At 39.3% G+C, this 20,978-nt stretch overlaps 1 protein-coding gene across 1 annotated transcript in view; it reads left to right on the forward strand.

Annotated features, from left to right (window-relative positions):
- The window catches only part of UBE3C (ubiquitin protein ligase E3C), a 201,894-nt gene that overhangs the window by 18,158 nt on the left and 162,758 nt on the right, over positions 1–20,978 (forward strand). The window contains exons 3-9 of the mRNA XM_026652083.2: positions 957–1,031; positions 1,797–1,943; positions 7,179–7,294; positions 12,347–12,504; positions 16,413–16,566; positions 17,053–17,270; positions 17,620–17,774. Coding sequence (XP_026507868.1) covers positions 957–1,031; positions 1,797–1,943; positions 7,179–7,294; positions 12,347–12,504; positions 16,413–16,566; positions 17,053–17,270; positions 17,620–17,774 — 1,023 coding nt within the window. The remainder of the gene's footprint in view (positions 1–956; positions 1,032–1,796; positions 1,944–7,178; positions 7,295–12,346; positions 12,505–16,412; positions 16,567–17,052; positions 17,271–17,619; positions 17,775–20,978) is intronic.

Genomic DNA, 20,978 nt, shown 5'->3' on the forward strand with positions numbered 1-20,978 from the left:
CAATGGAGCCCTTTTAAAAAATTGGTGTCACATTAGCTATCCTCTAGTTATCTGGTACAGTAGCTGATTTAAATGATAGGTTACAGACTACAGTTAGTAGTTCTTCAATTTCACATTTGAGTTCCTTCAGAACTCTTGGGTCAATACCATCTGGTCCTGGTGACTTATTGCTGTTTAATTTATCAATTTGTTCCAAAACCTCCTCTAATGATACCTCAATCTGGGACAGTTCCTCAGATCTGTCACCTAAAATGAATGGTTCAGGTTTGGGAATCTCCCTCACATCCTCAGCTGTGAAGACCGATGCAAAGAATTTATTTAGTTTCTCTGTGGTTGGCCTTATCGTCCTTGAGTGCTCTGTTAGCACCTTGATCTTCAGGTGGTCCCACTGGTTGTTTAGCAGGCTTCCTGCTTCTGATGTACTTAAACAAAAATTTGCTATTACTTTTTGAGTCTTTGGCTAGCTGTTCCTCAAATTCTTTTTTGGCCTTCCTAATTGTATTTTTACACTTTATTTGCCAGTAAACAGTATTATCAGATTTGAATCAGTCATTGAAAAGTGTGGTGTTAACACTATGTTTAATGAGATATGAAAACTCCTGTTCTGTTCTTGAAATCATGACATTTTTTCATATAATTCTTATTGATTATTAAAAATTGCTTATCCTGCTATAAATTTACATTACCTTTACAAACAAAAGGAACCTCTTCCTGGGCAGGACTAAATTATGTATATATGTTTGTCACTGATGTTTAAGTCACAGGCACCTTTCTCTTATTTTGATAAAGGTATATTTAATTTTCATAAATATGCAAACATACAGAAAAAGCAAATTGGATAGAGTATACAAAAAACAAAAATATCTTTTAATACAAATATATATGGTAAAATTATAGAAACAAGATTCGGTTCTGCATCTTGTATTTTTGACTGCCTTTTTTCTTTCATTTTATAGGAAGAAAGACGAAGGCTGAAAAATGCAATAATCATCCAGTCCTTTGTACGGGGGTACAGGGCCAGAAAGTACCAAGTAGGTATTTTTCTCATCAATTGAGAGAGATAAAATTGTGATAAAATAAATGTGTAAAACAATTTAATTGAAACTGGGGTTTCTTAATACTATCGTCCTAGCCATTTCTGTTGAGAAACTTTGATATTGCTAACTTCCTTTGGTAAGCATGGTGCAAACCCATATAAGAATAGTGAAAAGCAAGAGTTTTTTATTCTCAGTTTGGCTTTATTTTTAAAGGGCATTGTTGAGCATTGACTTGAATGGGAATATTCATGTTTTCAAAGTTAAGCACATGCATAAGGGCATTGCTGGACCATGTTCTTGCAGATCCCATTTACATGAAGAGAAGCTGAGGTTGCTTAGCACCTCTGAAAATTGTGCCAAATATTTTTCAGGTGATTGAAATGGCATTTCTAGTGTGTGATACATAAACATGATTCTTCGTATAATTTAGGTGATAGGTTGATTTGGAAGGGGCTTCTTTAAGACAGCACTGGGTCAGTTATTCTGCAAAAGGGTTGTTTATGTTTATGAACTGGCTAACACAGTGGGCTGGCTCAAAACAAGTTTATTAAATGGTATTATTTCTTAACATGGGTCTTCTGGATTATGCTGTTGAGGGGATTTGTATAACTTGGACTCTTAACAAATATGTAAGATCAGAATACTACCTTCACTTTACCTGTCAGTTAAGATAGAAACTCAAAACAATAGCTTAAAATCCTGCATTTATATTTTAATGTGTTGTCAGAACATAATTTTAATTTATTTTTAACTTTTAAGTACTCCATCCAAAGAAGTGAATTTGATCGCTGTGCTAATCTGGCACAATCTGGAGGAACTGTCTCCATTACCAGTGGAGCTAATCTGACCCTTTTAGTACGTCAACTTCTGTTTTTTTATAGACAGAAAGAGGATTCTAAGCGTTTGGTGAGTGCTGGTACATATTTTACTCTACTGTAGTTAGTTTTATTTCTTGCATGTTTTTTAGTCACTTTATTACTAATTGCTTCATTCAGCAGAAATAAGTGGGTGGCTGCAGAACCGGCTTAGTTATCCTTTTGATCCATTTGTTAGAAATGTTGCAGTTCTGTAGCCCTCTTTTTTTTAATCCAGTTTCAAAGAGAGCCAGAGTTGGTGGATTTTGGTGGCTAGCTTTCTTCTTTGCACTTCCTATTGAACGCCAATTCAGATGTAATAGCACAAATCCACTTTTCATGTATATAATTAAATATTAAAAATCAGTGGAAAGTTTGAGAAACTGTTGTGAATAGCAGCATAAACAATATACATAACTCATAAGAAAAAAAATTACTCTCAAAATAAACCACCACTGTTTGAAAATATTGTAGCTGTTAGCATTGTTTTTTTTTTTTTTCTTCAGTTTTCTGTAGCTTCTTCTCTTTGCACAAGCTTTATGTGAAGTCATTGAGTTTTCTGCAGTGACTGATAGGGATAGCATGTCTCTGCAGAAGTCTAAATCCTGCAAGGAAGAAAGATTTAAACATAAAAGTAGACGAATATGAAACTATTGTGACAGTTTGAAAATTTAAAATATGTGAAGAATATGCTTTTTCCTTGTTGGAAGTCTAAAGCTTTTTCAGTTTCAACTTCTAAAGATGGGATGAACATTTCTCACATCTTAAAACTTTTCAAATGAGGAACCTCCTTCTTTCGCAGTGAAGAATATGCTACTACGTCTTAGTCTGTGTTTTGTAAAGTGCCATGTGCATTTAGTGTGCCTGCATATGTATAAGATAATATATTAAAATGGTTCATTTATATAACAGTCTATATGGCATGTTATAGACTAAGACAAGACATGGCTGCTTAGTCTGTTAGTCTAGCTCTGAGAATTTCAAAGGACTAATATAGATATTATTTTTATGCAACATTGAAAAGCAAGCTTCCCTTGCTACCAAGGAGTTAATCATGCTTTTCCCAGAGCACATTCTGCTGGCATTGATGATGCAGGTGAATATAATGAAGTAAGCGAAAGGTGGTTGTTTGCATGTGCTCCATTAAAACATAGGGTTTGAAAAATTCCCAGTTTTATCAAAGGAGAAAATCGATTTGAAAAGAGGTGTAATGGTCATGCAGATTGGGCAGTTTGAGGTGGGGGGTATAAACTAGTTGACCCTGTAATTCTACACATTTACACAACTCTTCTGAAAGCCAAAATGTTCAGTAATAGGACCTTTTAACCAGTTCATACATTCTAGATTACAATGTATTCCCTTTTATCTTGCATCACCCTACACACTGCTTTGTTTATATTCTTAGCTAAGAGGGATAGCCATTCCTGTTTTCCCAGTGGTTCACTAGTTATCCAATGTCTAACCTAATTGCATATGATGAAAGTGGTTAGCCCCAGGTCCAACAGGCAGCTGTCCCATTTCCTCAGCAATTTCTTTAACCCTGTCATTTCTAAATTAGTAAGTCCTAGTGTAGAGTTCATGACTGAATATTTGCCTAAAAGCTGACCTTCTTAAAACTATACCTGAAAATCATTGCTTTTTCTACAGTCCTAGCTCACATGCTTTATCACCTTCTGCCTGTTTTTCCCTGCATTTATTACCTGAAAATTTTGCCTGTATAGGGGATCAGATAATATTTATTTTAAAAACTTGCTGCTAGACTATTTTTGATGTTAATAAGTGGTATTTCCACTAAATTTGTCAGTGTGTTCAAGGCATTCTTTTCTTATCCCAACAAATCGCTTAACCAGCCATCATATCATTCATACCTCTTTCCTGTTGCAGCAGTCTCACTGCCATCTCATTCTATTCTACAGCTGTAGAACCTGAACTGTGAACCACATTTACTAATATATATAAATAATTAAAAATAGTCTATTTTAGGGAACTGGTAATTAACCCTGATCTTTTCAGATGACATCAAGGTGTTTCCTAGATTCAGAGAGGTTTAAGGCTAGAGGGATCATTAGATCATATAGTCTAACTTCCTGTATATCACAGGCCCTTAAATTTCACTAAGGTACCCTGCATTGAGCCCAATAATTCATGTTTGGCTAAAGCATGTCTTCTAGAAAGACATCCAGTCTTGATTTGAAGGTATCAAAAGATGGAGAATCCACCACTTCCTTTGTTAGTTTGTGCCATTGGTTAATTGCCCTCACTGTTAAAAATCTCTGCCTTATTTCTCATTTGACTTTGTCTAGCCTCAGTTTTCAGCCACTGGTTCTTGTTATGCCTTTTTTGCTCAATTAAAAAGCCCTTTATTACCCAGTATTTTCTCCCTGTGAGGGTACTAATGCAGTGTAATCAAGTCTTGGAGATATTTCCCATTGAAAGAATAACCTAATTACATTAATTTCAGAGGAAATGAGTAATTAATAAAGACATCAAAGAAAATGCCTAAAACATTAAAAGAATCATAAAATCCAGGCCAAGGAAAGAAAACAAGAAGAGAATTTCTAATTGTTGAGCACACTATTCGCCCTTGATATGTACTCTTTTGTAGTCAGTTTTTTTTTTTTTTTGGGGGGGGGGGCATATTATGATGCTTCACACAAAATACTTTACATTTGAGGAGTTAGGGAAGAATAGTAAACTATTTTATGCATATTTTTAAATGTTCTGTTAAATATTTGAAAAAAATTAAGCATTTTTAAATACTATACTTAAGATACTAGAGAAGTAAAGTGCTATAAGCATGCATAACCAATGTAGGAGTGTGGGAACAAAATCCCACCACCACCAAACTAGAAATTGGGATTGACACATATGAGGTTCATAAAAGAAACTTTTAAATGTAGTTTATCTCATTGTAGATACTGGGTCAAATTAAGGCAACCTGGGGCATACCAAGCAAACAACAGTAAGGGGCCTGCCATTGTCCTGTCTCTACTTGGGGTGGTGGTGGCAGGGCATCTCCCTTCCCTCTGAGAGGTGGGGTAGCATTATGGGGTCCTCTTCTCCCCCTCCTCTCCCAGCAGCAGGAGTGGCAGCAGGGTTGGTGGGGGGAAAGTACCTATCTCAGCAGTTGAGAGGTATCTGCTTGGATGGATGAGTCAGATTTGCTGCTGTCACAGATCCTTGCAAGCGCCTCTCATGGCTGCTCACTAGGACTGCTGTGAGGGAAGTCCAAGCCTCTGCTGTTCTGGATCCCCGGATGTGTCAAGCTTCTAGAATCTCAGCAGTCTGCATCATTGGGCCCTTCCTTGCCCTCTTTAGCACTTCCTTGGCACTGATTCTCAGTCTCTCCCCTTCTCGGAAATGGAGCTTCTCAGCCCATCTGCCTTTAGCCCCCAGGAGCAGCACTGACCCCTGAATTACCCCAATTACTCAAACACACCCCTCTGCGAGAATTCCTTCCCAAAGTTAGGAAGCTTTTGGTTCCAGTTTAATTCAAGGACATGCAGCATTGTGAAGCAGTTAACACACAAAGTCTTTATTTAATCACAGAAAGCCCAGGAGAGTACATATCGTACCAAAAATAAACATCTTAAACATCAGTGTCCCTCACTAGTTCACCCCTCTGCTGTGAGTCTTGGGAGAACCATCTGGGCAGTGGTGGAGCCAGGTTTTGCATCTGGGAGGGGGGCGGGAAAGAGGGATGGGTCATTGCTGGTGGGGTGAAGAGCAAGCCTACCCCCACACTCACCTGGCAGCAGCGACTCCTGTCCTGGAGGGCTGGGCCCAGCTCTCCACTCCACATGTTGCAACCTGTCACTTGGGGTTGCAGAGTAGCGCATTATTACGGAGCGGTGGCCAGGCCAAATTTGAGTGAGTGGCATTGTGACGTGCACCATGTCACAACATTAGGAGTGGGGAGCCAGGCCCAGCCTTGTGCAACAGGAAGCACTGCTGCTGTTTGAGTGCAGGGCGGGCTCACTCGTCAGCCCTGTATGAAAATTCGTGTCATACACGTACTTTTGTCAGTTGCATAATATGCTTGAAAAGGTGTCACATGTACATCAGTTAGTTCTGCCACTGCATTTGGGTCCAGGAAGGCAGGCAGGGAGTCCCCAGTCTCATAAGGTGTTGCATGCTCAGTTGCTTCTCCCTCATGGACTGGAGAAAATGGCCTATGAGCACAACAGCTTCTATTCTTTTTAGAACCTTCAGTCATCTGTGTCAGGTGACACTCTTGCCAGCTTCCCCGTTTTGAGCACAAAACCCTACCAGGTGACTTTGTTGACAAGGTGACTTGCCTCCTGCTAATCCAGTTCTTCAGGGCAGGGACCAGTCTTTTGTCTAGAATGTATAGATTTCCAATGTATGAATGTATAGATTGGGTACTTAGAATCAGCTACTCTCTGTATGTTTGTTTTTTCCACCAACCTTTGGAATCTCAACCCACCATGGAGAAACAGACCATAGAGAAGTCAAAAGGCTGCACGTTCAGAGTGGAGTTTGCAGACATATAGGGATCATAATCTCACACAGAATTCATAAATTGTACAGACATATTCCCAAATTGTCACAGCTGCGCTTTTCTCAGAGTCAGTCTTCTGCAGCCATGGTGGCGGGACCTCCTTGAGTAGTGGGTCTCGGATGTATAGGGAAGCTTATAGAGTTATTGCTTCAGGCTGTCTGCAGACTCAGGCAGACACCACTAATTATAATCAGTTCTCATATTCAAGCTTTTCTTAGCAACATGAGGGCTAGAAACTACTTTTTAAATGAAAGAGTAGCAGCCGTGTTAATCTGTATCCGCAAAAAGAACAGAAGTACTTGTGGCACCTTAGAGACTAACAGATTTATTTGAACATAAGCTTTCGTGGGCTACAGCCCAGTTCATGAAGTCATGTAGCCCACAAAAGCTTATGCTCAAATAAATTTGTTAGTCTCTAAGGTGCCACAAGTACTTCTATTCTTTTTAAATGAAAGTTACCTTTTGACATGACTCCAGTAGCTTGTTATTGATAATGACTTGTCACATTCTCATTAGATAATTCACAGTGCTAAACTACATCTCATTTTATAACTTACTGTAAAATGGTATGCCAAATGTAAAATGGTAGGCCAAAATATGATATACTCACTCATACCTTTCTCCATGAATTGGCTTTAATGGGACTTCTGGTAGAGTAAGGTGCTTTTTCAAAATGAATGGGGAAATCATGATCGGCCCATAATGAATAACAGCATTCATTTTTACAGAGTTTTTGATCAAATCTGTGCATTTTGCTTTTCCCAGATATGGATGTGTCAGAACTTAATTAAACAAAGTTCTCAGTTCGTTAAGCAGCTGGATGGTCCTGACAGACTTACTTGCTTATTCCAAATAAAAAGACTGTTGGGCCTATGTTGCAGGTAAATCTTTTTCTTTCTCCAACTAATATCTAAATGATGTTCAGAAAACATGTATTTATATCACAAGATAAAATATAGGAATTAAATGTGATTCTGTTTGTTTAGTAGAGAGGGTTTTTCATTTTTTTTTTTTTAAATTCATGTTATATATACAGGCTCCAATAAAGGAAAAACTTTCCTATTCAGGACAGTAATTACACATGCGCTTATTTTCCATTGACTTCAAAATTAAGCATGTGCTTGAGGGCTGTCCACAATAGTGATGGATTTAAACATGTGCTGAAGTATTTTCCTAAATTGGGGCCATTAGCAATAATTGTCCAAATCAGAACATTTCCTCAGAACTAATGACTGTTTGGGAAGAGCTGTATGAATCCTACCAGTATCCCCAGTTGGTCACGAAATTCCTTATACTAACATGTTTATTGCTGTTTTATGGCTAATATGGTTGTTTAAAATACTGTTTGCTCCCACTTTTATTTTGAATTTGGGGCACGACCTGCATGCATGTCATTGAGTTCAGCAATGTGATAATTGCAGATAGTGATGCTGAGAGTGCTTTCATAGGGCCACAGGAAGCAAAGTCTATTGGGACAGAGATAAGTAGCTGACCTGGATCTGGTAGAAGTAGCCCACTCTCTTCTTTGGAACCAAAAAGGTTATTCTTCACATTGATGTGATAACGGTAGCCAGCTCCCTTCTCCAGAGCTAAAAGGTCTTGTGAAGAGGATACTGTTTCCTGTTACCTTGGAGTGCAGAGCCAACAGTGGAACTAGACATGTAGATCTGTTTTGTCCTGTGGTCTCAATTCAGTTAATATTAAGGGCATTTCTAGACAATGAATGCCTAGTGCATTTGGATTTGATTAATTTTTCCATTCTTCTGGTAACTGTATACATACCATATACATAGTGGATTATGACATCAAAACTCTGTAAACAAAAATACAGGGTATATTGGAACCCAGTTGTAGTTAAGACCTTTTCATTTCATGTTATCACTGTACTAGAAGTGAAGTTTCACTGTAATTGGAATTGCAATTTACGGTTTTAAAATTTGAAATAATTTGGGATATTCTTTCTACTTTAGAAATTAAGTTTTACTATCAGAGTTCACTGTATATTTTACTCTATAAAATATTTGTACTAAAGACAGCTAAAATGTTGTTGCAATATGGAACGAAAAAGGTTTTTGATACTAATGTATATTTTCAGATAACATCTATATTTACATATCAGATGTTTCAGTTCTGTCAATTCTCATGGCTTCAATATTTGTGTATATTTCTCATACTTCTTAATGTGTCCCTTGATAATGTAAAGTCTACCATGGAAATAGAATTTAAAGTATACATCGTACTTCAGATTAGAAAGTAATGGGCTTATTTAAAACTGTTTATTTCTGTGTAAGAAAATTGCTCAGTGTAAATGGTTATGTATCAGTTTCTAATATTGACTCAGTCGGAAGGTTAGCTTAAAAAACAAAAAAAAACCAGAAAATAAATTCCTGTGAATTGATGCACCAAGATAAGTAATTATAAAGAAAAAATAAAAGCTGATGTTGTCTGCATACATTTCCCCACTGTATTTCATAGAACAGGGGTGGGCAAGCTTTTTGGCCCGAGGACCACATCTGGGAATAGAAATTGTATGGTGGGCCATGAATACTCACAAAATTGGGGTTGGGGTGTGGGAGGGGCTGAGGGCTCTGGTTGGAGGTGTGGGATCCGGGGTGTGGCCAGAAATGAGGAGTTCAGGGCGTGGGAGGGGGCTCCAGGCTGGGACGGGAGGTCGGGTGAGGTGAGGGCTCCAGCTGGGGTGCGGGCTCTGGGATGGGGCTGGGGATGAGGAGTTTAGGGTGTAGGAGGGTGCTCCAGGCTGGGACCGAGGGGTTCGGAGGGTGGGAGGGGGATCAGGGCTAGGGCAGAGGGTTGGGGCACAGGGGGAGGCTCAGGGGTGTGGGCTCCAGACGGCACTTACCTCAAGCGGCTCCCAGAAGCAGCAGCATGTCCCTTCTCTGGCTCCTATGTGGAGGCGCAGCCAGGCGGCTCTGCGCGCTGTCTCGTCCACAGGCACCGCCCCTGCAGCTCCCACTGGCCGCGGTTCAGAGCGGAGCCCATTGGCTGCCCCTATGCATAGGAGCCAGAGAAGGGACATATTTGCTGGGATGATTTAGTTGGGGATTGGTCCTGCTTTAACCAGGGGGGTTGACTAGATGATCTCCTGAGGTCCCTTCCAACCCTGATATTCTATGACATACCACTGCTTCTGGGAGCCACGTGGAGTGGCCCCCCCACCCTGCCTCCTGGCTGGAGCGCCGGAGCTGGGCAAGCCCCAGTCTCCACTCCCCAGGCATCTCGAGGGCCGGATTAAAACGGCTGGTGGGCCGTATCCAGTCCGCGGGCTGTAGTTTGCCCACCCCTGTCATCGAATTGTAGGACTGGAAGGGACCTTGAGAGATCTTCTAGTCCAGTCCCTGCACTCAAAGCAGGACTAAGTATTATCTAGACCATTTCCTGATAGTTGTCTGTCTAACCTGTTCTTAAAAGCCTCCAATGACTGAGATTCCACAGCATCCCTAGGTAATTTGTTCCAGTGCCTAACTACTCTTAGACATTAGGAAAAACTTCCTAACTGTAACCTTAATCTCCCTGTGGAAATTTAAGCCCATTACTACTTTTCCTTAGCTGCTAAGAACAGGACAACAATTTATCACCCTCTTCTTTATAACAACTTTTTACATACTTGAAGACTGTTATGTTCCCCCTCAGTTTTCTCTTCTCCAGAAAAAACAAACCCAATTTTTTCAGTCTTCCCTCATAGGTCATGTTTTCTAGACCTGTAATCATTTTTGTTGCTCTTCTCTGAACTTTCTCCAATTTTGTTCACACCTTTCCTGAAATGTGGTGCCAGCACTGGACACACTACTCCAGTTGAGGCCTAATCAGCACAGAGTAGAGCGGAAGAATTACTTTTTGTGTCTTGCTTACAACATTCCTGCTAATACATCCCAGAATGGTGTTAGCTTTTTTGAAACAGTGTTAAATTGTTAATTTTAGTTTGTGATCCACTACGACCCCCAGATCCCTTTCCGCAGTACTCCTTTGTAGGCAGTCATTTCTCGTTTTGTATATGTGCAACTGATTGTTCCTTCCTAAGTGGAGTACTTTGCATTTGTCCTTATTGAATTTCATCCTATTTACTTCAGACCATTTCTCCAGTTTGTTCAGATCATTTTGAATTTTAATCCTATCCTCCAAAGGACTTACAACCCTTCCTAGCTTGGTATTGTCTGTAAACTTTATAAGTGTATCCTCTATGCCATTATCTAAGTCATTGATCAAGATTTTGAACAGAACTGGACCCAGAACTGATCCCTGCGGGACCTCACTTGATATGCCCTACCCAGTTTGACTGTGAACCATTGATAACTACTCTCTGGGAAAGGTTTTCCAACCAGTTATGCATCATTGGTATAGTAGTTCCATCTAGGTTGCATTTCTCCAGTTTGTTTATGAGAAGGTGATGGGAGACAGTATCAAAAGTCAGATCTACTGCTTCCCCCCATCCATAAGGCTTGTTACCCTGTCCGAGCTTTTAGGTTGGTTTGAGATGTTTTGTTCTTGATTCAAAGTGACACAGTCAATTAAAATCATCCTTTTTTTTCTGGACATTTTTTTAACTAGTGCGTTTACAAATGACACCTAAAATTACTATAAATTAAAGAGATTAGTGGAAATGTTTTTCTCTGGTTTTTAGTTTATTTACTTTGTGCATTTGTCAGTATTTTGTGTATTCTTAGTGTCATTGATTCTTTGTATAGCCTATCATTTTCTCTCTTTTTGAATTGGCTTTTTACATAGCAAAAGAGGGATAGGAAAAGTAAAATTATAAAAATTGGCAGGGGATCTCTGGGGCAGGGATAGTAACAGAAACTACTTTTAATGCTTTTTTAATGGCTAGATTTCAAGTTGGCAGTGGCCCTATAAATTGTTGATTTTTTTCACTATAATATAGGTGTGTGTATATAATATAATAATCTATATAATACAAACTAGATTATATGGACCATAGGCTTCATTATTGTTCTGCGGAGTGAAACTCCATTTTTCCCATGGTAGAACTCAAAAGCTGATCCAATCCAGGTTTCTAAGGCACTATTTCCTTCATTTTGGGGCTGTCCTTTTAACCTTTCCCTTCCTAATTTTCCTTGCCCATATGCACCCCCACCCGATCATGGTGTCATATATTTATTCTCCACCATTTTTGTAGTTGCAGGTATTTGATGAATAGTTTAGCAAAGAAGTATAGAGAATAGAATGTCTGGCACTTTGTTCTGTAGCTGAGGACAGCGCTTTTGTCCGACATCTGACTATCTTCAGCTGCCTCTCCAGAATCCCACACAGCTTAGTCCTGGCAGACCTGGCTTCATTTTCTGTGTTCATGTCATAACTGTTGGCAAATAGATACTCTGGACTTCTCTTCTGAGGAGTCTCATAATGATTGTGTCTGTCTAGTGAATGCAACAGGCCACTAAACTTTGCAAGTCATTGAGGCCAAGAATTTAGCAAAGAGGAATTGGATGTTTGTATGGAAAAGAAAAATATCGAGATTTGTTATAGTTATTACTGAAAAAAAGACTTCAGGAAAGAATAGAAAACCTTATGCTTCAGGGTTTAAACCAAGCTGTATTTGGAATTAGAATTACATGTTTGTGTGGGACAAGTTTATCCTACATCTTCTTGTTGCAGGGTTTCTTGTGCCTTCCTTCCCCTGAAGCAGCTGGTGCTGGCCACTGCCAAAGACAGGATATTAAACTAGATGGACCATGAGTTTGATCTGGTTTGGCAATTCCTATGTTCCGGAGTTGTTGAAGCACTTGTCTTGTAAAGATAGTTGAAGTTCTGAGAATGTTTAAAATCCATTATGAATAAGATTATTTTTAAGGAAGATGTGAAAATCTTTGTAGCTCAATTTTTAAAAAGTATGCATGAATCTTAACTTAAATGGGAAAAACCTCTCATGTTAATTGTGAATTTTATTTTATTTACAGGTTACTGCAAAACTGCAACGATGACAGTCTGAATGTTGCACTTCCTATGAGAATGCTTGAGGTATTTTCATCTGAGAATACGTATTTACCTGTTTTACAAGATGCCAACTATGTGGCATCAGTATTTGAACAAATTTTGCACTACATGGTTCAAAAAGGTCAGTAGCAGGAATATTAGAAGTTGTGGTAAAAACACAAACTTTGAACAAATGTGTAACTGCTGAAGGCCATGTTACTGAAACACATTGTATTTTGACAACAGACATTATGGTTAACATTAAGTAGTGCAGACACTGACCCATAGTTTTAATGAACATGTTTGTGAACAAAAAGTTACAGCTCAGTACTTGATTTCTTTGGAATCGTGTTTCTAAACTGTATATTTTACTAGGTTGCTAGTGCAATGTGTTTTACTATATGCTAATATTATATAGTGAATATGCTTCATTCCTCTAACTGCTGTTTTACATATGCGCAAATAACCTCCCCCCAAAACCCAAACTGCAGTTCTACTCTGAAAAATGACTTCGTAAAAATGTTACCTTCTTGTGCAACAGATGATCTTCCTTTATCTGCTAAATGGTGTTAAAGTGTTTGTTAATTTTTAATCCTGTTAGCACCAACACAGCAAAGAGATAGTGAGCTAGGTTCTGTTTCCTTTGTTCCATCATCAATAGAGCTGTTTGCTAAGTTCCAGGCAGTTACACCTGTGCAAACCTGTTGAAAGCAAACGGATTGCATAGGTGTCACTGAGGGTGTAATTTGGCTTGTGGAACTTTTATTACTTGTGGGATGTGCAAGAAGGAAAGAATGCAGTTTGGCTTTCTGATCCTGGGTTGAGTTTGCCAGATTCATATCAAAGGGAAAGGAAAAACTTTTTCTTCTTAACTGATCATATTTGACCTGACAGCCATTTATAGGAAAAAACCACAGAACTCCAGGATGTCATTTCTACAGTCACTTCTTGGAATAGATCCATATTTTAAAGGTTTAAAACATACATAGTGGACTAAATCCTGCTCTTATTCTGGTACTGTTGATTTAGATGGAACTGCTACAGTCAGAAATTACTTTTTACCAGAGCATAATACAGTGTGAGTGAGATTGCAATACGTTAATTGGCTTGCCTAGAAGCTATTACAAATTTTCATAGTATGCTATTAAGAACACCATAATTTGTATCTTTGTTTAGCTCTTGTATAAAGTATTTTGGAAGCTGTCACCTCCATATAGTGATGTTAGCTTGTTGTTACTACATAACGTCCAGTTTTCAAAATTGATGTATGGGAATTTAAATCTGGATAGGTTAAAAATCTAAGTCCATAAAATCTAGCTGTCTGTCTGATCATGGTACAAAAAGCAAAAATAGTAAGACTGCATGATAAGTGCAGTTGTGCTGTCCTTTTAATCATACATGATACCCGAGTAATTGTAAAAACACTTTTGTGATCTTTGTTTATATCATTTTAAACTGTGCACACAGTCCATCTAGCCTGTGCTTCTGATAACTATTACCTTAGCTCCTGCATCCCCTGTACTTTCCATTTGTTATTTCCACCTCTTGTTACATCTTATCATATAGCCCCTACCCCAAAGAGCTTAACAGTTATTTATGATATGTTGTCCTAGCACAAAGGGCCTCTGATTTTTCATTGAAACCTCTAGGCACTACTGTAATACAAAGTTGTTAATAATAACTCGAGTGAGTTAAGGCAAGTGGGATTTGGTCCAGGGGACACAAGAGCTGCTTAATGAAAAGAAATTGCACCATAAAAAGGGGAACAAAACAGTTTTCAGGGTTTGGTAAGTGATAAACAATATATTCACATTTAAAAATGAAGTTCAAAGGGTTGAAAACACACGGAAATAATTTTTAAATATTTATTTTTAATTATTCATAGCGTCTGGAAAGGCCTGTAAAGGACACAGTGGTTATCTGTGAATGTGCTTATGTATTGAAATGCATGCGTGTATTGATTTAAATACTGGCTTTGGAGTAGAGTACAAATGAAACTTTTTATGCAGTGTTCCTCTGGAGGAGGGGTAGGTAAAGTATATCAGCCTTTTAGGCCTTGTCTTCACTAGGAAAAAGATGTATTTTTAACTCATGTTAGCGCGTATTAGCTAATGTGTTAAAATCCTAATATAGACTAGGCAAGTTGTAGTTCTTCAAGTACTTGTCCACATATATTCTTCTGTTGGTGTGCATGTGCCTTGTGCACTTGAGTTTGGATTCCTTTGGCCAACAGTCATCCTTGGGGCCATGCCTGTGCCCTGACTGTCCTTGTGCCGCTCGCCTGAGAGGAAAAAGGACAGGGGACCCTCCATTCCTTTGCCAATATGGAATCCATGAGTTATGGGACTTCATAATAACAGGGAAAGAGGGTAGATCATGGAATATATATGGACAACACATTTCAAAGAGCAACAGTAACTGTAAGATAAAGTAACCATTAATTTTAACATGTAAGTTGGTAAGGGTAAAATTTAGAGGGGCCCTAGGTTTTACCTCAATCAACTCATAGATGTTAGAGCTACAGCTGCCTTGTCAGTACTAGAATCTCAATACGTGTTAATATGCATTAGCTACTGTGTTTAAAAATGCACCTTTTTCCTAGTGTACACATGGCCTTATAGTAAGAAAAAGTGTGTATGGCAATATAAAGGCATTGTAACTTATAAAAATAAGAAACTGATTTCTGGAACTTCAAAACTCAAATAATTTTTACTGCTGAAATACCCCTTCATTAGCCCTAGTATTAATAAATTGTAGGTATGTATGAAATCTAGATAACCTAGGGGCCATTTATCAAACTAAGGCAATTTAAAAGTAGTAATATCAATTTAACTGAAATGTAAGCTACAGGGCAAGTTCAGTGCACATCCATATTTACAAGTGTACACTTGAGAAGAAGTGCTTCATTTGAGAAATACAATTAAAAGACACACTATTTTAACCATACCCTCTTACTTAAAGTTGAACAAATGTTTTATAGTCTCCAACGAGTGAGCTTCAAATATACATTTCCAGTTTTGACAACAGTGAATGTTCTTTTCAGGAAATGGGTGCAACAAAGGATTCTTCATAAGAGTACTATGTTTACTGCACTTCACTTTCAGCTATTATGATGTGATGCTGTGCTGGCAGAGCAAGTTTAAACTCTCTCAGGTGTGGTTTTAAGAGGCAGTGCAAAGGATGGAAAAGTTAGTTCAACTTTTCAATGCCTTAGAAACCTTCCAAATATGCTTTTGTGATGTCTCTTGTTGTCATGGACTGATTTTCACAGACTAGAGCAGGTAATTTGAATAGGATGGTTTTTATTATTGATGATAAAAGCATATGAGAACTGTAATATCTTTAGAAAATGTTTGAATCTACGTGAGTTTCCAGATGCTCTACACTTTTAAGTTCATTAAGCAAGAAGGTGAATTAAGGATAGGATGGAATCATGAAATAGTCTTTGCATCTTATTGACATGGATGCTGTTCAGGTTACCTCCCATCCACATCTTTGTGGCATAGTCAATGGAACATCATGTTATTATGCAAGAAATCCACAATTTAGGAACAATTTTCAATCCAGACTGGTGGAGGTCAGAAGTGTTTGTAGAATTGTGACACTCCTCCAACAGCAGGTATGTGTGTAGGATGTCATATGATACTCTGGAAGGCTTTGGATCTAGTGGGAGCCATTGATGGTGTCCAAAAGGCCAAAAAAACAGAAATGTGACAGGTGGATGGGTTCAGAGAAATAGGAGATTTAGTATACTGTGTCTAGGTGGCAACTGCTTTAAAGAGCCAGTTCAGCAGGAGCAGGTTATTTTTGAAAGTCAGGCTAATTCTGTGTACATTTATTTGTCTCTGCAATTTACAAAATAAACTGCATTTCCAAAAAACTGTTGATGACCTGGCCATTTTCTTTTATGAGTATAGCTTTTTGCTGCATTTTTACAGTTTGTTTAAATCAGACTTTAAGCTATGAATTGTAAAGAGCTCCTAATTATAAATTGCAGTTTTCTTTACAACTCAAGAAATAAATGGTTGCATATATTTTTATTTGTTTCAGGATTCTACAGGTCGCTTTATTTGTTGATTAATAACAAGCTTCCATCGAGTATTGAATATTCTGATGTCTCTCGAGTTCCTATTGCAAAAATACTGCTAGAGAATGTTCTGAAACCATTGCACTTTACATATAGCTCCTGTCCAGAGGGTGCAAGGTAAACAAAGGAGATCTTTCAATATTTGTATATCAACTCATTATTATCTGAGATACATAGGGTACATGCAGTTTTTAGTTAAGATTTTATATGTGCTGTTGAGTGCACAGTATTACAGAAAAAAGTTTTATGTGATAGTGCAATAATGTACTGAAGTAGGTTTTCTGAAATTCTTTACAGCACTTATTCAGTTAAATATAATTTTTCATAATCTTGGAATAGTTTCAGACTAGTTTTATGTGGGTGCATTAGGCTTTAAAGAAAAATACAAATAGAATAATATTGAGAAGGGCTGATTAATTTTTGAGTAATCTGACAAGTTTAGTATAGTGGCATAGAATTAAGGAATGAAGCTATACATAGTTTCCTTGATGGATAAAATAATGTGTTCAGACTCGCAAGTTGATGATCAATCACTTCATGGATGTGCTGGTGAAAAATTATGTTTACATTTTCTGTAAAGAACCTTTTTTCTCCCCCTTTCAGGCAACAGATTTTTGCTGCCTTCACAGAGGAGTTTCTGGCAGCACCTTTTACAGATCAGATATTCCATTTCATCATTCCAGCGCTTGCAGATATGCAAACACTTTTCCCTTATGAACTCTTCCTGAATGCACTATTAACAGAAAGCAGGCGTTCAAGAAAAAGTGATAGAGCTCCATGGCTGTTTTACTTTGTTTTAACAGTTGGTGAAACATATTTGGGTATGAAAAATATATAATCTATTCAGTTAAAATTAATTTTTGTGTACTGTAGAATATAGTTCTTTTAATTGGCATGTTACATATCACTATAATATATTTTAGTATATTTCATGGTCTGAAAAAGAAATCAAAAGTGATAGACAATTTAAAATATGAAGATCATTAGATGTATTCTTCTTACAGCCCACTCCAAGATTCATATAATTGTTTGCAATATAGGGCATACTTTAATTGTAAGCTTTTGGGCATGTTGTTTATTGATATGGGATTCCTGTTGAACACTGTTCTATTCAGCGGTAGTACAGTATGATCTGCTTACTTTTCTTTTATTTCTGTTTATTTGCTGTAGGATCCCTGTCAGAGGAAGGGCTACTTGTGTACTTAAGGGTACTCCAAACATTTCTTTCTCAGTTACCTGTGTCTGCTACTGGTGCAAATTGTCAAGATGCAACCAGTGATTCTGAAGATGAGGATGAAGAAATCAGTAAGATGATGACCATACCTGTAAGCGTTAAAGAGTTACTCTGAATAAAATCTTCTTATAGCAACACCATAGTTAAAATTGAGGAAGGCACTTTCATTGTATTCCCCTCATTTCTTTTACCGCTGATGCAGTGAAACATGCATCAGCGGTAAAGAGACTGCTTATTTTGGTTATTAGAACCAAATAATACAAATTTTACTGTATTGTTTTAAAAAAATATATATTCCTTGTTTATTTAATGTGAAGTGCACGAAAACATTGAAGATGAATTTTTTATTTAGGACCTTCGTGGTCAGTTGGGACCAGATTTTTAAAGGTATTTAGGTGCCTGGAGATTATAAAGATTCCGTAGTGTCCTTTAATATGATGCTAATTCAAATAGTATTACATTAAAGCATACTAGGAAACCTTTTGTGTGCACCAGCAGGGTCTAAACAGATTGATTAATGTGTAACAAGTTAGTGTGCTTTAGAAATCATACCCCTGTAGTGCACATTGCTGTTCTGTATAGACAAGCCGTAAGTATAAACTTTTCATTCCCAGGTGTACTGTAGTTTGTTTATAATGCACTTTATGTGGCTGGGCAAGTTAGTTGTTTGGTAGCACGTTATGCAGTTGGCTGCATCATGTAGTGTGATTTACAGTGGAAAAGAATGGAACTCTGAGGGAGGCATAGGCCTTGATCATTGTAAAGAAAGGTGACTCTGATTAGTAGGTGTTTGTTATGTACAAGCATTTCTGTATTGCATATATATATATATGCACATACATACAAATGGAACTCTGAATGTAAATTTCTGAGGTAGATAGTTTTTAGTCATTATTTTTTTTAATGGAATCCTAAATATAATTCTGTATTTGTACAGCGCATAGTACAGTGAGGTCCTGGTCCATGACTGGGGCTTCTAGGCACTACAAGAATACAAATAATAACCAAGGATTCTTAAAAGTACAGGAGCAGCAACACAATCCTAAGACACACATTTATATTAAAAAAATTTGTTGCTACATAAAACATTATCTGATTAAAGGCTTCCTTTATTTTTAATCTTGTTCTTAGAGGAGAAAAGATGGGAGGTGAATGTTGGATTCTACAGAGAAATATTTATAGAAACTGCTTATGAACGGGTCTCAAAATAGCTTTCTACATTAAATTTTGCCAAGATCAAGACACTTTTTTTTAAACTTAATATACTTTCAGATTTTGTCATTTTCAAGCAAAATAAAGTTATTGAAAAAAGTGACCTGTTAAAATTAATTTAGGCAGGAAGACAGTATAAGAATGATTTACTTTGATAGAAAAAGAATGACAGTTTACTTTCCTAGTTTAATTTTGTATTTTAAAGGGGACCTTATAGGGCTTGTATCTGATAACACTGAGTTGTCAAGGAACACAGCCATCAAATCTTGCAACTTGAAAATATTATATTCTCTCCTTGGAGAAATTATATATTCTTCTTTGAGTGCTTGCTCATGTCAATTCCATTTTAGGTGTGTGCGCGCCCATGTGCACAGTTGTCAGAGATTTCTGCCTTAGCGGTAGCCGTAGGGCTGACTGTGGTGCCCCCCTGGAGTGGCGCTCCCATGCAGTGGTATATCAGGCGCCACCAGCCCTGTGCCCTCTGTTTCTTCTTACCATCTGTGACGGTTGGTTGGAGCGCCTTGTTTTGTTTCGCAAGAGCAGCAGCGGTTATCCATTGACTGGTTTAGTTGTTGTTGTACATAGTTTCATAGATAGTTGATAGTGTTAGGTAATCAATAGAGTCCCAGTTGGAACTTTGCCCCAAGTGGGACATGCCCCGCTCCCCCGGTTTCAAGCTGTGTGTGTCATGCAGCAGGCCAATGCCAATCAGCGATCCGCATGATAACGCTCTTAAGCATCTGGGAGAAGGCCATAGAAAAGACAGGTGCCGCATCTGTAAGAACTTTCGCCCAAGGACCCCGAAGGAGCGGGAAATCTGCTTGAGGACATTATTGATGGAGACTGCTCTTCGCCCAGTGTTGGAATCCTCCACCGTGGCACCTATACCCAGCACTTCGGCCTTGGCACTCAGCGTACTGCCGGCACCGGGCTTGGCCTGCGCCGAAGAAGAGGCTGAAGAAAAGAAGCCCCTCGGCACCGAAGGAGAGAGAGGCCTCGGTCAAAGGACCTGTGTCAGGCTATGCGCCCGCAATGGGGCTTCATGGGGGTACTGTGGAGGTCGGACCCACCAGCCACGCACCCCCCACCCTGGGCAGTGGCAGGGGTTCCCAGCCAGTGATGGGGCCTTCAGTGCCTGAAGCGGTCCCAGCTGCAAAGGAGCAAGGCCGACTGGCTCCGGAGTTGCCACTCCAGGTGACCAATACAGCTCCGCTTGCGGCACCGAAGGGGAAAGCCACTGGGGTGCTGCAGCATAGACTGGAGGAACACCGTAGGTCGCCGGATCGCAGGCGCAAGTCCCCATCGCTGCACCCTTAAGACCCGTCAACGCAGTCTAGCTTACTGGCCAGACGACCTAGATCTCCATCGAGATCGCCTCCTACTAGGCGAGGGACTCCAGACTTGTGGCACCACTCCCCATACTGCCAGTACTGACGACCGTCTGGCCATAGGTCGCCTACACGCTGAACACCCTCTCCCAGAAGGTTTCATCATCCTTGGTCTCTGTCCTGGAGGGCTTGTTCGGGATCTCCGCGTCTTTCCCGCTCATCCTGGTACCGTTCCTCTGACAGGCAGTGTTTCTCCTGGTCCCCCTGTCAATCGCCTACCAGGGTCAGTAGGCAGACCCAGGCCTCAATGGCCCTGCTGTGGTCACCAGAGGGATAGTGATCAGGGTCAGACCACGATTTTAGCCCGTCACCGAGATGAGGCAACTCTCCTCCAATGCGGGAGACCAACGCAGCAGGAGCCGTGGCCCCCCCATCGACCATACTGGAATCTGTGGAGGGTGCTGGTGTTGCTGGTCCAGTACTCCCAGCCCTCCCCTGGCTGCATCGGGCAAACCAGCTGAGGTACTGCTGGTTTCGGAACACGGCACTGAAGCAGAAGCAGAGCCTGCGCACCATACCCCGACACCAAGGGAGCCCTATCCCGACAAGGGAGGGAATGACACCATCCCTCAGGAGATACAATCATAACTCGTCGTCCCTGGATGAGGCAGTGGCCAGACCCTCCCATACCAGCAGTGCCCTGGACGATTTTAAAGAGCACCAGGCCCTCCTTAAATTTTCAGCCACCTGTTTTG

Source organism: Terrapene carolina, unplaced genomic scaffold, assembly GCF_002925995.2.
Source record: "Terrapene carolina triunguis isolate 2854851 unplaced genomic scaffold, T_m_triunguis-2.0 Scaffold111, whole genome shotgun sequence".
Classification (NCBI taxonomy): Eukaryota; Metazoa; Chordata; order Testudines; family Emydidae; genus Terrapene; species Terrapene triunguis.